The sequence below is a fragment of the Ammospiza nelsoni genome, chromosome 28, assembly GCF_027579445.1.
Source record: "Ammospiza nelsoni isolate bAmmNel1 chromosome 28, bAmmNel1.pri, whole genome shotgun sequence".
In the NCBI taxonomy this organism is placed as follows: Eukaryota; Metazoa; Chordata; class Aves; order Passeriformes; family Passerellidae; genus Ammospiza; species Ammospiza nelsoni.
Window position 1 is genome coordinate 3,847,320 of NC_080660.1, and position 16,776 is coordinate 3,864,095.

General features: G+C 51.8%; 1 protein-coding gene across 1 annotated transcript in view; it reads right to left on the reverse strand.

Moving 5' to 3' along the window:
• The window catches only part of LOC132084826 (Fc receptor-like protein 4), a 53,260-nt gene extending 38,528 nt beyond the window's left edge, over window positions 1–14,732 (reverse strand). Inside the window, 3 exon segments of the mRNA XM_059490078.1 lie at window positions 14,037–14,160; window positions 14,249–14,269; window positions 14,702–14,732. Of these exon segments, the coding sequence (XP_059346061.1) occupies window positions 14,037–14,160; window positions 14,249–14,269; window positions 14,702–14,732 (176 nt within the window).
• Between the last annotated feature and the right edge of the window lie 2,044 nt (window positions 14,733–16,776).

The window sequence follows — 16,776 nt, forward strand, 5'->3', positions numbered from 1 at the left end:
GTCCCTGCAGCTGGTGTTGCCCGCTATGGGGGGCTACCCCTCGAAGAATTAAAGTTCTGAGGGTGGGGCCATGCGGAGCAGCACCACTCGGCTCTGCATCACGGTGCCCAGTGGGTGTGGGGATGGGCACAGGGAGCATCCAGAGACCTCCCAGGTCCTCTGGTTCCGCACCTCTATGTCCCCCAGAAGTATTTCTTTAGTTGCCCCACATCTGCCCTGGGTCCCCTCACCCCTCTCTGGTGTGACCCCATCTCCAACATCCACCACCCCACCCATTCTCCCGTCCCTATCTCATCACACTTGCTACAAGCCCCTCCCTGTGGCCTTACCCCTGTCTCTGTCCCCGCAGTGCCCGTGGACAATGCCACCATCACGCCCAGTGTCATGGAGGTGACACCAGCGAAGACAGGGAAGCACAGGGACACAGGTGGGGTCACTCAGGGCTACCAGGGTGTGCAGGACCCCTGGGGTGATGGGTGACTGTGATGTGTCCTGCCCTGTTTCCTGCAGTGGCTGCAGGGGTCAGTGGGGCCCTTTTGTTCCTGCTCCTGCTTGTGGGTGTCATTGTGGCCTGGTACCAGTGGCACCGTGTGGGTGGGTGACAATGGGGTGATGAGGGTTGTGGAGAGAAGTGGGAAAGTCCCCAGAGAAGAGGGGCCATAGGGCGGCACCCACGGCCCCTGACTTGGGAGGAGCTGAGCCCCCAGTGACCATAGCTCAGAGCTGTTGGAGGTTCCTGCAGAGATGTTGGGGGTTTTGTCAGGGGTCGCCCTCCCTACTGGGCTCGGGGTTCTGTGAGCTCAGGGTGGTGGTGCAAGTGAGGTGGGTCAGGGATACTGCGGGGGCATCAGGGATACTGGGGTGCCTGGGGAGAATTGTGTGTCTGGTGGTGGTTCAGCATTCCCAAGGATGGATGGGAGCCCCTGGGTCTCCAAAGTCACCCCTCCAGTTTTCCTCTGCAGATGCCAGGAAGCACCAGGAAAGGTGAGTGCAGCCTCCAGCCATGATACACCTTTTATCCAAACTCCCTGCACCTCCCATCCCCTTACCCACACCCCCTTATTCCCACAGGGCCCCCCAAGACCCCCTGGCACTCCCAGTGGAGGATCCTCAGGCGATGTACATGGAGCTGCAAAGACAACCTTGGGAACCCAGTGACATCTATGACAATCTACACCAAAAGTTGTGATGCTCTGGGAAGCAGGAGGCACTGGGTGACACTGGGGGTGCTCCCTCCTTGCCTCCTCTGATTGCCCATTCTTCCAAGGGAGGTGGTCATGGGTCAGTGGGAGGCTACAAAGGGCACCCTGTGCTCCCCATTTCCTCTCCCAGTACTCCTAAGGGCCCACCATCCCTTTGCTCGTACCTGCAAGAGCTCCCCAGCCCCATGCAAGTGCCCAAGTACCCTCAGGGACTGCCCCATTCTCTCCCCACAGTGCTTGCAGTACACCCAGGGCTTCCCCATTCCCCCTCCCACTACCCCTGTCTCATGCCACTGTAAAAGGGGGAGTCAGGGAGGATTCTTGCTGAAAGGTTTCTAAGGTGAAAATGAAGGACAAACATGGCAATATTATATCAGAGAACTGTTTATGAGGGTGTAGAAGTCCATCCGAAAATCCTACATTTTTTGCCTCTCAATTGTCATGAGAAAAGACTACCGAAGGGTTAAAACTGCTGAGCCGGTTGGGAAAGAAAGTCTCCTGCTTATCTAGTGTGTTCACAAGTGATGTTTGCAGAACACGCCATGCTGTACTCGAAGGGGGCATGCTGCCCTTTTCTGGACAATTGAACTGAACTTTCTTCCAAACTCCTGAGCTGGCTGGACTGAGCTCTGGGGTGGCTCCCCCCCGCTCCATGAGAAGACCCCTCTTGCCTGTCTTCAACCACCGTGACAGACCAACTGAGATGCGAATCCCCTCGTCAAGGAACCAAGAACCCCTCTGGCACCCTATTGGCAGCCCCATGGCACCCCCCCCCGGCAACCTCCTTCCAGAGGCTGGGACTGTACTCCCTCCCAACTCAGGGAGGGGGAAAAACCTAACGTACCTGTGAGCATTCGGCTATGAAAACAATGGACTTCTCCCCTCCATGGAAACCTAATTTCAGCCACCCTTCCCCCAACCAAGAACAGTATATATATTGGGGTTCGGTCCGACTGTCCTTTGAGATCTCCCCAAGACGTGTACCAGCGAGTTTCGGCGGCGGGACCCCGAAGACATCACGTTTTGGTAGCTATACCCCATTCCCTGACCTCCTTTCCTCTCTTTTTCCTTCTTACCCTTCTCTTCCCCGGATCCCTTAACCAAACGCATATTTAGCTGTGGTTATAATCAATAAATTGCACCTTGTTGATTTGTTACTGCAAAACCCCTGTGCCTCTTGTTGGTTATTTTTGCATCCAAAAATCATTTGTCACCCGTTTATTTCGGGCGGACCTTCACAGAGGGTAAGTGTTCTTACTGAATGTAGAGAGAAGGGAGTAGAAAGGGAAAAGGATAGAGACAGAAACCGAAGACAGGGACAGCGTTACCACAAGGAGCCCGGGCACTCTGTGGGCATCAGCTGGGCAGATGGAGTGTATGTGCTGCAAGCCAGGGCGAGGCCACATGGCTTTTGTGAGTGGCTGGGCGTGATTTCCAAGGACGGCACCTGTGTGTCTCTGGCATGGGCAAGTGATGGCTGCAGGCTGGCTGCTGCGGGCTGGCTGTGGGCTGGTGCTGTGGCACTGGAGGCTCTGGGCTGGCTGCCGCAGGCTGGGGCTGCGGTGTGCAGGTGCAGCAGGCTCGGTGCTGTGGGCAGCATGGGAAACGCGGCAGAGGCAGCGGGTGGGTCCAGGCAGCATCCACTCTGTAGGGGAGGAAATGAAGGAATGTCCAGGATGAGCAGGAATGAGCTTCCTTGGGGAAGCAGCGAAGCAGAGAAGAATGGATGCAGGGAGGGAAGAAGGAGAACCGGAGGAAAACGCAAGGGAGGGGAGTATCAGCAGGAAAGAATGGATAGAGGCAGGGGAGAAGGACCACTGAAAGAAAAGGCAAGGGAGGGGATTGTCGATGATATTTTTACTGGATGTCTAGGAGGAATGATGCATCTAACTCCATCTTATCAGAAGGCTTATTAAGTACTTTATAATACTATATTATTCTATATTATATTCCATTACATCTAAACTGAATCAGCCAAGCACTCAACTGCACTCCACTGCACACAATCTCGTGACTGTCAGCCAACAGTCCCCACACACACACACCTGGGTTCAATTGGTCAGTGAATCAAAACACTCACACCAGAATACAATTAGCAATTCCCTTCAGGTAAACAATCTTCCACCATGCATTCCACGTGTGAACAACACAGGAGCAGTAAATGAGAAGAGATTTATTTGGATCATTCTTTGCCTCTTTCACTGCTTCTCCCAGGTTCAGAGAATGTGAATCCCACAGGGGATGAGGGCCAAACTGACCCTCTGTGCAAGCCCCTGATCCCTGCAAGAAACCCAAAGCAAAATGCTCCTGTTGTGTCACAGTTTGCTGCTTTTATTTGCAAAGTTTCTTCTCACAGCCCGATTTCCTGGGAACTTTTTCCCATACATTTTTCCCAGGACTCTGTCCCACCAGCCAGTGGCTGTCACTCACATCCCGATCACTGAAGCTTTCTCTCTCCTGATCAACTGTTGCCTGAAGCCTCGCCAGGGACAGGGTTCCCAGCACATGTACAACCACAGAGTCATTTTTCACCTCATGTGTAGCATATGTTGAGACATAAATCAAAATCAGATTTGTTCCTCTTAACCCCAGTGTGCCTAGTGGCTCTGCAATCCCTCTCCTAGTGCTCCCACTAAAGTGGCTCACAGGTGCCCATCCCAGTTCCAAGGGGGCACAGGATCTGGTTCCCAGCTCCTGGGACAAAAATGCAGCTCTTTGGTTAAACTGGCAGAAATGGTGCTTCTCTTTTCAGCTGAGTCAAGGGAGGTGGGAACCTCGCTTGCAATGGAAAATATGACCCCCTTCTCTCTGACCTATTATAACTTTGAAATTATGGGGCTTTTAGGCAACGATGTGGGAGGAGGAATAACAGTTCTTTACTAGTATATATTGAAAGAAACAAGATATTGGAAGTTGATTTTTGCTGGATATTATATGAATTGATATTATGTTATTGATTATACTGTTTATAAAATATTGCAATATTGTTCGGATAGTGAAAAATATAGTGGAGTGGCAGATGTTGTTGGAGTGGCCATCCAAGGGTGGGGCCCAGCCATGGCCCAGCCCCACCGCACAGGGATGGCCATTACACAGCCCTTCTCTGGCCAGACACACGTGGCAGCCAGCACCTGAGGATCCCCCCTGCCCCTTTGGCTTTGATTCTGGCAGCTTTAGAGCTGCTGCAGAGGTGAAAATTCTGTGGGAGAAAAGGGCCTGCCTGTGGTTTGCTCAGTTCTGCAAGAAGCACAAAGCCCAAAGGGAGCCCAAGCAGTGGCTCTGTGAGGGCCTTTGATGGTTTTCAGAGCAGGGCTGGCCGGAAATCGCCCCTTGCAGGGGCAGCTGTGCAAGAACCAGTCCAGAAATGCAGCAATTGATCATTTTGTCTCTTGCGCAAAGGGTCTGAGAGAGCCCCAAAAACCTTGCATATCCTGCAGCAATCTGCTCAACAACCTGACCGGTCCCTCCTCCTTCCTGCCTCAAACCTGCAGCCCTTTAGAATGGCCTGGGAGGAATGTTTGGCTTTTGGGCGTGGTTGCCAGACAAGAGGGAAAAGTGTGGAAATACTGAGTTGTGGCTCTGGCTGCAGATGTGGTGGGGCTGTGGGGAGTAATCTTGTGTGAATTCCAGGTTTCCCCAAAGCTCAATCCCTTACCTCCTCACCTGAGCGAGAGGGTGAGGCTTTGCAGGAATTGTTGTGTAAAGCCACCAGAGGTGCTGCTGTGGACCTGAGAACTGCCTGGGTTCAGGCGCAGCCTTCCTTCCATTGGGGATCATGGAGAGCAGTCGCGGGTGTTGTGCAGGGTGTGTGCCTGGCCCCGGGACACTGCCACGCTGCCAGTGGGCACTGGGATCCAACCTGCTGCCTTGGCGGCTTCTGCCCACTGCTGGTGGTGGTGCCGGGAGCGATTGGTGCCCGTGAGTTTGCAAAAGGAGCGATTTCCCCTCCTGCCTCCCGTCTGAGGCTGCCATGGCCCCTGAGGGGATGGAGCTGGACCGGGGCGCCCCCTGCTGGCCGGGCTTGCTCCCTGCATCGCCCCCTGCTGGACGGGAGTGCTCCCTGCACCGCCCCCTGCTGGCCACGGTTATAACTGCAAAAAAAAATATATAGTGCTGAGCCGGGGGATAAGAGCTGGGTTTGTGCGGTGTGTTCTCCTGTTTTATAAATTTCCCACTACAGAGCTGTTACTCCTTTTCCTTCACTTTTGCCTGGAATCTCCATTATTTTGGAAATCAAAAAACATTTTAGGCATGGGTCTTTTGTCTGTTCCAGCAACATTCCCAATTTCCTTTGCAGACATTTCTCATTTAAATGAGTTGTGAACTCCTGGGTTCCAGAGTGGATAGGACAGACACCCCAAGAGGAGACATGGTCAAGGCCTTAGCCATGTCATGCTCTGCCTTTTAAGCCAGTTGGGACATCAAGGGCCCTCTCCCCAGGTGGCACTTCTGGTCACGCGGACGCTAAGGAGATGGCTTTGGCAGAGCATCACACTGCCCCCAGTGTGCCATGGCTGGCAAACTGATGGACAGACAAGGCCCTGTCTCACCAAAAGCAAGGCCTGACCCACCCCTGCCACACACCGCTGTTCCAAAATGTCTCCAGACATCAAAGTTTTCGTGTCTCTGACACCCCACCCTGTGCCATGGCCTTATCCTGGCAAAGGGCAGGGGCTGGCAAAGGGAGAGACTTTGGAACCCCCACAGGGCCATTGTGACGTCTTCGTGTGGGGAACACAGCAGAAGGTGGTTAAGGATAGGGGACAAGAGAGTCCAAAACCTCCTGAAGGCCACTTTGGCCATCAGAGCAATCAGGGCCCTGCAGGTGGAGAAAAGATGGTGGTACAGTCATCTGGGATTTGCCTCTGTTTTGGGGGCTTTCCCAGGAAATCATTCATTTTCTGATCCTTAGAACTCTGAACCTTGTTGCTGTTGCTGTTGGTTTTATTCTCTCTCATTGCTGTTTTAGGAAATAGTTGTCCTCTCAGCCCTTTGGAATATTTGTGCCTCCATGGGGAGGGAGTGTGGCAGTTCTTGCTGGCAGCACACACACGAGTTGGTGCCCACAGGTGGGGACCCCCAGTGCTCCCCAGTTCCCCCCAGTGTCACAGCACATTCCCGTAGATGTCACCAGGTTCCCGTGGTTGTCCCTGGGGCTCCCACAGCTCTGTGTAGGTCACCCGTGGATCCTCGAGGATGGTGGCACGGGGGGATACTGCAAGAGACACAGGCTGTGGGGACTGGGTGGGGTGACACTCGTGGGTGATGTTTCCCTCTGCATGTGTCTCCTCCGTACTCATCCCCTCTCCTCTTGGTGACCATGACATGGGTGTACAGCACCTCCCCTTCATCTGGGGGGGCGGGGGATCTGGAGGGGGGCCTGAGGGAATAAAGGGGATGTGAGGGAGGGAATGGGAGGTCTTGGGGGTTGGGGTAAAAGGCGAGAGTGTGGTTTGAGCCTCCCACTACCCTTTCCCATTCCTTTCTGGCAGCTGCAATGGAAGAGAGGCTAAAGGTGACTGTGGGGTCCCAGGGCCCTGACCCGTCTCAGGATTCCTGAACTCCCATGGGATGCCCAAGCATCCCTGAAGCACCCCAGAATTTATTAACCTCGCCAGTTCCCCCAACCAACTCAGCCTCAAAAACCCAAAGCCTGCTAAGGACAGAGACGCCCCAAACACCTCCAAGGCCCTTGAAAGAACCCCCAACAGCAACTATCCAAACCCTATAGGGCCCCCAGCCAAGGTCACAATATTGGGGCTTTGGGTGCTGTCCTATCGTTCCCCAAATCTGGGGGCCTCTGAATCTCCCTGGGACCCCTGTCCCCCCATTGTCACCCACCCACACTGTGCCCAGGCCACAATGGCACCCACAAGCAGGACCAGTAACAAAAGGGCCCAACCGACCCATGAGGCCACTGCAAGAAACAGAGGGAGACACATCAGGATCACCCATCACTCCAGGGCTCTTGCACCCCCGAGTATCCCTGTGTTACCCCACCATTGACCCTGTGTGTCTCTGTGTCCTGTGCTGTCACCTCAAGGGCCAGCTCTGGGCTCAGTGCCCAGAACACGCGGTGCCTGTCCTGTCCCAGCTGGTTGGTGTCCATGCACTGATAATTGACTGAATGTCCCACATCATTGTTCCTGATGTCCAGGAGGGGACCCTGGGCCACCTCCTGCCCATTGTGCAGCCAGGTGAAGGTGACAGGGGCTGAGCCCACCTGCACTGAGCAGTGCAGGGTCACGTTGTCACCTGCACACACCTGGTGTGCCAGGGGACTTGGGTGATGGTGGCATTGGCCACGGGCACTGTCGGGACAGGGGTGGCACTTGGCAAGGTGGGATGGGGATGCCATTATTGGGGTCACCACCAGCCTGAGGGTCCCGCTCACCCAGGACGGTGACATTCAGGGGGTCACTCCTGGCCACACTGACCAGTACCATTTCGGACCCGGCATTGGTACTGGCCACTGTCATTGTCCCCAAAGTGGCGCAGCTCCAGGTGGGATCCAGTGCCCAGCAGTGCCCCCGAGCCCTCCCGGTGCCAGAAGAAGGACAGAGGACCTGTCCCCACGGCCACCTCACAGCTCAGCACCAGGTGGTCCCCAAGTTCCACCTGTCCCCTGGGGGGCTGCACTGACAGGGACACCCCCGAGAGTGGGACCCCTGCGGGAGCGGGGAAAGAGAAGGAGACAGTGAGAGACCCAGGGATCAGTGAGCAGGACAGGGATCCCAGTGAGGGAGAGGGGGTGCAGAGATTGGGAAGGCTTGAAAGCGACTCCAAGGAAGGACTAGGGGTTCAGGGAGGGGACACCTGGTGAAGGAGGGGGCTGACACTGGAGAGGGTACAGGAATCCAAAGGAGGGGATGGTGAGTCCTGGGGAATGTGATGGGACTACAGATAGGGGTGAGGTGACCTAGAGAGGTATAAGGGACTCAGTGTGGGATGGGGTCTCCTGGGAGAGATGGAGGTCCCCAGATGGTGATGGGGGACCCTAGCAGACTGTGAGGACTTCCCGTGCCCATCCCTGCACTTACTGTGCACCCTGACATGGAGCCAGGCTCTGCTCTTCTGCATGGCCCCCCACCCCCCACCTGCCCATCCCAGTAGAACACGTGCAGGAGGGGGGCTCGGAGCCGCAGGGGGCTGGGGGGGCTGAGGCTGCTGAGAGTCAGGGGGGACCACTCGGTGGGCATGGGGGGACCCTCCAGAATCAGCGCCATGAAGAGCTCAGGGAAGGAGAGGGGAGGTGAGGACTGTGACTCTGAGTACACTGGGTAGGGGCTTTGCAGGTGTCAGGAGATTGGAGTTCCAGCCTTGGGGGTGCTCACTGTGCCGTGTCACTGTCACTGCTGCTGACCGTGACATAAAGAACCTCATCAAGCCCATGCAGCCGTAGCGACTGCTGTGGTGCAGCTGCAGAGGGGACAGCAAAAGATCGGTTCCTGTGGAGAGTTTAGTTCAGGCATGGCTTGAGGAAAAAGGCCATGAAGCCATGCAACTGAGAGAAAAGTAACAGGTAGCTGTGGAGCAGCTTCAAAGCAGTTCCCAGCCTGACTTCTATAAACAATTAGTCTCTCTCAGGCATCCTTGCATAAACAATAAAGTTCTCAGGCAGTCTTCCCATAACAAAGGTAACATCCTCTCTGGGAAAAGATGGCACCCTGGGAACAGTTATGGAAGTTTTGAGAACCGTTCGTATCACAGTGAGAACACTGATTTTGTTTGATGTAAACAATCAACGGTATTGTAAAACAAAAGGAGTGGTTAGAGTTTTCTCTGTTAGCCTATCGTAAACCTGGATTTTGGAATATGCATGAAGTTAATTAACACTGTTATTTAAAGTGACTGATCGATCAATAAATTTGGCGTTCGATGCATTATAGGATGGTCGTTCTCCCCCTCACTTCAACAAATTGGTGACCCCGACGTGATAGCGGACACCACGACGATCGCGGCCATCACGGGGATTGCGAACACCAAAGGATAAGTGAGGAATGGTTCAGGCTCCGAAGCAGCGGGAGCGGCAATAAGCGCGAAATTAAAGCGGAGGAAAAAAGAAAACCTCCGATATGCGCCGTGCCTTGGCGACTATATAGATGGGACCAGCTGATTTGTGCGGCATAAGTATGGGAAAACGCTGCTAGGTGAAAGTGCGCACTTAAAAAGAGGTATGGAAAGACAAGCCGCATATGAACTTTTTATTATGTTTCTGCAAAAAAGGCAAATTAAGGGAATAGACTTACGGAAGGAATTGCAAGGTCTTTTGGCTTATGGTCTGGAACGGGGAGTCTTTGTGAATCCCCACACAGTTTACGAGTTAACGGAATTGCGTGAATTCGGTGATTTATTGTCAGAGGCTGCTTTAGAGAGTGGTAAAACTGCCAAGAAGCTAAGCAGGCCATGGCGAGTGATATATGGTGCACTATTTTACTATCTCTCTGAGTGCAAGACAGCGGCCGCAGCTTGTGGCGCTTCCGAGTCTGTGCTACTCCGAACTCGGCACGGGCGCTCCGCCATGGGGAGCAGCCGCGGTGAGCGACCGCCTAAAATGCTGTGCTATAGCGGCGGGAGCGGAGGCAGCGGCGGGGAGAGCGGAGCCGCCGCCGCGGGAGCCGAGGCGCGCCGCCCCGGGAGAGAGCGAAGCCGCCGCGGGGGGAGAGCAAAGCCGCCGCGGGGGGAGCCACGGGTGCAGCGGTGCCTGCAGCAGAGTCAGCCTGCCGGCGAGAAAACAAAGAGCCCAGCGCAGGGGGGGGTTTTCGCCCGCTCCGACACACGCACCGCGGGACTGGAGTGCTTTTTGCAGCGGGAGCATTTCTCCCTCCCCCCACAGCCGGCAAAAGCTTCAGTTTAAGACCTAACAGCCTAATGGATGTAACTTTTGTCAACAAAAGGAAAAGATCCCTGTTGAAATTAAGAAACAAGTGATGGTAAACAAGGAAAGTTAAAGGCACTTTAGTTCTTCCTGGCAGAGACTGAAACAGGAATCAGCGTACTGTATGCATGGGTCAAATTTCGGCCGGTTTGGCTCGGCATAGGTTATGCTGTCTTGAAATCACCTGTATTGGCAGAGACTTTAACATCAGAAGCCCAGATGGCTCAGTCAGTGGAACATCAGACTCTAGAATTATATTTTGAAAAGTTTAAAAATGTTAAGATATGTTAGACTGATTGTATGAGTGAGATGTTGTGAGTGTGCTTTTTGATATAGAAATGCTATAGCAAACACGTGAACAAAGTTATTTTAGCTTAATATTTTAGAATCAGGCCTGTAAGTAAGTTATAGTAAATGCTATATTTTATGTCTATAGTAAGTTTTATCTGTTATTAAGTAGTTTAAGTTAAATTAAATGCTAAATACTATTAAGGTTAATTTTGTTAAGTTTATTTTCTGTTAAGTTCGAGGTCTGTTAAGGTTAAATCATATTAGGTTTAAGATAAGTTAGATTCTGTTAAGTTTGATCTTACATTATTTACAAATAAGTCTAAAATCAGTTAGATTTTGTTATAGTTTTGTTAGAATTAAGAGATTTTACATGTAAGTTCTGTTGATTTAAAATTCTATTAAGTTTAAGTAAAGATAAGTTTAAGTAATGTTAAGTTCTATTAAGTTTAAATATTTTAAGTTTAAGTATTTTAAGTATAAGTGCTATTAAGTTTAAGTGATGTTAGATAGATTTATGCTTTTACGATAGGTGTTTGTTTTATGACTTGTGTTCAAAGTGCTGTTGTGAACATCAGAGAAACCTTGCTAGCTGAAAATACTATTTAGTTATTAGAATTGCCTATTCTTATGTTGCAAAGAGTGTAGCACAGTTAGCCCATAGAATTTTGAAGCCAGTTAAGTTCTATTAATTTGAAAATAAGTCTGCTAAGTTAAGTATTTTAAGTGCTTCAAGTGCATACTACTTTCTCACCACTCCAAATCAACAAAGGACTGAGAATCGCCCAGCTGATGCCATTTCAGCCAAATGACTAAAGGATTACAGACTATAAAACTGATTTTGAACATTTTTGAGAAACCCAGGGAAGGGGTGGATGTGAAAACCTCAAGGACAGAAAAGATCGTTTTCAGACTTGCCATTCACCTCCTCTCCAGGTTCACATAAATGAAAACAGCTAACAGCTTTCTTTTCTTAGTCCAATTACCACCTACCGTGCAAAGCCGGATAAGGCCGGACATTGTGGCTCAGCTGAGGGTGGTTTTAACCCTTTGGGATAAAACGCTGTTGCCGGACGACCAGGGAACTGATTGACATTATTGAATCATTATCATCTTTCCATATAAAAGGACCGGCAAAAGAGAACTGCCTTGAATGTCACAGCCCAAATTGTGCCGCTTGGGTTGCACTGTGTTGTGGAGGTTGTGATGAGACCTTTTGGGTGGATCAGTTGTCACTTTTTCATTTATGGTGTGATACCTGTAATCATAGACATAACTGGGAACATAATTGGGAGTGGGCTCTACGGAACGAAACAGGATTAAACACTGCCTCAGCTTTAGATCTTTATGAATCACATGAGCAGAAAATCTTGGCTTATTATCGGTGGGAGGTACAGTGTATTTTGAGAAGGGTTAAAGGTTAAAAACTGATAAGAAAAAAAAGGTCAAAGTAAAAACAGAAAAATGAGGTTTACTTTTGTTATATTGCTAGGTGTAGTGGTAGCTGAAGAATTAAGGGTAATACAGTTTAATCAACCTAGAGATAATGTATGAATAACACTTGCTAGACAGATTAATCAGTCGTCGCTTTGTCTCAGCATTGCCAGTATCGTCTCCTCAAGAATTCTGCAGTCTTATTAATAATCGTGCTTTATGTATGCACAATATGGTAAATATTAAATTGCCTGCACAGAAAGGGTATACTGCCAGTCAGAGTGATGGCTACCAACAATGTCTGTTAATTCAATCACTTAATACTCCTTTGCATTCTCCACCTGAGGAGTTGGAGCTTTTTGGAAGTGCAAATGCCAGCATGACCAGCACTTCCAACAGTGGATGGTTTAGCTTTGATTATTCTAATCCTCAAAAGATGAATCCATATAAACAAACATGGGCTACTCTGGATTCAGCTCTAAAGCCAAACATAGTGTCTAAACAACTCTACAGCCATTGTAAAGGCTCTAGCATCATGACACCTAAGAAATTACCTACAGGAATATTTCTGGTTTGTGGAGATAGAGCCTGGAATGGTATACCAGCCCAACCTCAGGGTGGACCTTGTTATTTAGGCAAGTTATCACTATTTCACCCTAATATATTTGTGTTAATGCAATTAAGTCATAAGACAAGCAGGCAAGGGCGCAGCTTACATGACTTGGACTGTAGTCCAGTGGGGGATCCATGGTTCTGGAATAGATTTAAACAAGTGATTGTTCCAGCTCTCCTACCATGGAGTGCTGCAAGCAAAGCAATGACTCTAGCAAAACAAATAGGGTGTTGGGCTAAGGGTGAATTAAATAGAACTTCACAGATATTAGATATGTTATCTTCAGATGTACAAAGTGTTAACCACACTGATTTACAAAATAGAGCTGCTATAGATTTCTTGTTATTGGCTCAAGGCCATGGATGTGAGGAGTTTAAAGGGAGGTGTTGCATGAACCTGTCTAATCATTCTGTATCTATTCATGCTAAGTTGAAAGAGCTACGGCTAGGGCTTAACAGCCTTAAGGAAGAAGAAGGATTGGGTATTGATGAGTGCCTTAAAAGTTTCGGATTGGGACCCTGGCTAAGAAACCTTATAACATATGCTATAGGGATATTAGAGGTACTCTTATTGCTTTTACTTATATTACCTTGTTTCTGTGGCTGTATCCAAAAGATGGTTAGTAGGATGATAGAGAAGACCTGGCAAACTAACCTCCTTTCTCTTAAAGAAAAAAACGGGGGAAGTGTGGAGAGTTTAGTTCAGGCATGGCTTGAGGAAAAAGGCCACGAAGCCATGCAACTGAGAGAAAAGTAACAGGTAGCTGTGGAGCAGCTTCAAAGCAGTTCCCAGCCTGACTTCTATAAACAATTAGTCTCTCTCAGGCATCCTTGCATAAACAATAAAGTTCTCAGGCAGTCTTCCCATAACAAAGGTAACATCCTCTCTGGGAAAAGATGGCACCCTGGGAACAGTTATGGAAGTTTTGAGAACCGTTCGTATCACAGTGAGAACACTGATTTTGTTTGATGTAAACAATCAACGGTATTGTAAAACAAAAGGAGTGGTTAGAGTTTTCTCTGTTAGCCTATCGTAAACCTGGATTTTGGAATATGCATGAAGTTAATTAACACTGTTATTTAAAGTGACTGATCGATCAATAAATTTGGCGTTCGATGCATTATAGGATGGTCGTTCTCCCCCTCACTTCAACAGGTTCCCCTGAGGGAACCCCTCAGATCCTTCTCCACATGGTAAAATCGCACCCTGGTGACTGTGTTGTCCTGCCGGTCCCAGCTCCCAGCAGCACAGTGTCACCGTGTCCCCTTCCAGCAGTGCCCATGCTGACACCTGCAGCACCAGCTCATCTGTGGGACAGGAGGGTCCCATCTCACTGAGGGGCTTGAGACAGGTCCAAGAAGGGTGCCCATGGCACTGGGAACATGTGGGTGCACTGGGATGAACCGGGATGTTACTGTGTGCCGTGCACCACACAAGGGGTGTGAGGCCACCCATGTAGTGTAGCCCACCCCGATCTATCAGCGGCCACCCAGATGATTTAAGACCTCCACTCACCATATAAGACTCTAAAGGGGGGCCTATGCCCACTGCCAGTCTGTAATATGTGTAGATGCCATGCTTAGTGACAGTCAGGTGGTTGTGTCCCTGCTGTCCCCAGCGCTGCCCATCCTTATACCAAGTTGCGGCACTGGCGGTCCCCGAGCCCTGGCAGGTCAGTGTCACCCGGTCCCACAGCACCACCGGCCTCCAGGGGGGCTCCACAAGGAGTTGGGTGGTCTGGGCACCTGTGGGTGACAGGGGACACCAGCCTGCCAGGGCCACCATGGGGCTGGCAACAGCAGGGTGGGGCCATGACATCCCCTGAACACTGACTAGCGAGGCCGAGGGTCTGGGCTGGAACGGGGAGGGGACAGGGCTGGGTGGGAGTGGCACGATGGGGACAGAGGCACACCAGGTTCCGGGGTGTGGGGGCTGTCCCGAAACTGTCCTTGTGTGACATGGACACCTTGGGGTCAGGAAAACCTCAACCACCCCTTATTCAGGCACAACACAGGGACACTGTGGACACCCCTGAACTGGGGACGCTACGGCCACCCCGTGCTGGCGCAGATCACCCCCACCAGCCCCATGATGCCAACCCAAATCTCGGTCCTCCTATTATTGTCCCCACATTCCTCTCTCCTCTCTCCTGTCCCCACAGCCATGCCATGGCTCAGGTCACCTCATTCTCTGCACTGCTGGCATTGGGGAACCCATGGGACCTCGCAGTCCCCCTGTGCCCCCTCCCCATCCCCAGGGTGTCAGGCCTGTGGCCAGGCCACTCACCCCACAGGAGCAGTGCCACCTTCCTGGCCATCCCAGTGTCCCCAGCCATTTTCACTGGCTGTCACTCACTGCTGTGGCCTCCCCTGGCTGGTGGCTCTTTGGATGAAGGGGAAGGAAGCGAGGTCACGTCAGTCCCCATGTGTAGGTGGCCCTTGGTGGGGGCAGGGTGGCGACAAGCTGGGGACAGGCTGGGGACAAGGGTGGGTGGGACAAGGTGGGACATAGAGTTCCCATGAGTGGGGGCTCAGTGGGTTTGGGGAGCCTGGGATGGGTGTCCAGGGGAATGGGGGGTCCCAGCGATGGGGTCCCTGAGCAATGGGGGTCCTGAAGAGAGGGAGTCACCTAGGATGGGGCGGGGGGGGGGCATGGGAATGGAGATCCCCAGAGCTGGGGAGACTCAGGGATGGGAATCTCAGGGGAACGTGGACTCCAGGGATTTGGGGTCATGTGGTGGGGGTTGTCCGGATGTGGCAGGTTGGGGAATGGGGGTCCTGAGAGAATGAAGGTCCTGGGGGAAGGGAGATTTCAGGGGTTGGAATGAACAGGAGAGGGTTCCTTGGGAATGGGGTCATGGGCCATGGAGATCCTGGGGAATGTCAGTACAGGGATGGGGCACTCAGGCAAGGTGGGACATACGGCATGGGGGTCGCATGGTGGGGTTCCCAGGGGAACGGAGGTTCCAGGAATGGGCAGTTGCTCGATGGACACAGGTATCTCAGCTCCTTCTCTGGGTGTCTCAGATTTTGGGGTGACTAAGGGCCAAACACTGTCCCCCTGGGGTGCTCATTTCCTTGGTAGGCATCACATGGGGGTCCTGGATAGATCTGCCTCTGTGCCCTCCCTTGCCCTCGAAATTTTCCACTCTTTATTTCTTTTTTTTTCTTATTTTTCTCACTTTGAGCCAATTCCCCTCACTCCTAGTTCCTGGATAAGCAGTCCTGGAGAGCACCTGAGTAGGGAATGGATTGGGGGGAGCCAGGGCAGGGGGAAAATGGGGAGCAGGATGGGAAGGGTGGGGAGGCTGTGGGGGAAGGAGGTGTTGGGCTGTGCCCCCTCAACCCTTTAACTTTTCTTTTCCTGAACAGGAAGGAAGAGGCTGTTTGTGCTGACAGTCAGATGGGAAAAAGAGGGTTCTGTCCTGGGGAGGCACATCCAGGGGGGTCCTGTCCTGGGAGGATCCTGTCCCAGGGGGTGACACATCCTGGCATGGGGGGGTCTTATCCAAGAGTGGGACAGTTCCAGAAATGTCCCTGCACATTCCTGGCTGGGTACCTGTCCCAGGGATTGGCACATTATGGGGAAGTCTGTCAATGCAAGGGTGGGGCCCAGCCATGGCCCAGCCCCACTGCACAGGGATGGCCATTGCCCAGCCCTGCTCTGGCCAGCCGCAGGGGGCAGCCAGCACGTGGGGGGTCCCCCTTGCCCCCTTGGCTTTGATTCTGGCAGTTTTAGAGCTGCTGCAGAGGTGAGAATTCTGTGGGTGGAAAAAGGCCTGCCTGTGGTTTGCTCAGCCCTGCAAGAAGCACAAAACACACAAAGGGAGCCCAAGCAGTGGCTCTGTGAGGGCCTTTGATGGTTTTCAGAGCAGGGCTGGCTGGAAATCCCCTCTGCAAGGGCAGCTGTGGGGGAACCAGTCCGGAAATGCAGCAATTGATCATTTTGTGCCTTTGCCCAAAGGACTGAGAAAACCATAAAACTACTACAAATTCAACAACAATCTGCTCAACAACCTGACCTGGACCCTCTTTCTTGAGGGAAACTCCCAGAGAGAATGTTTGTGTCCTGCATGTGCACACCAGAAGAGAGGGAAAAGTGTGGAAATATTGAGCAGGGGCTGCATATGAGTGGCTGGGGAACAGGGGTGTCACAGCAGGAGCAGGGAGTGCCCAGGCAGGGGAATTCAGGGCAGGCTGGAGTGGATTTACCAGGGAATCAGACCCTGAGGCACACATGGGCATTTCCACAGATTCCTGTGCACTGTCCAAGCATGGACAGTGCCTCCTTTCCTCCTTTCCTCCATGGGAATTCAGTCAAGTTTCAGTGTGGGAATGAGAAAAATGGGGAGAGTTCCTAAA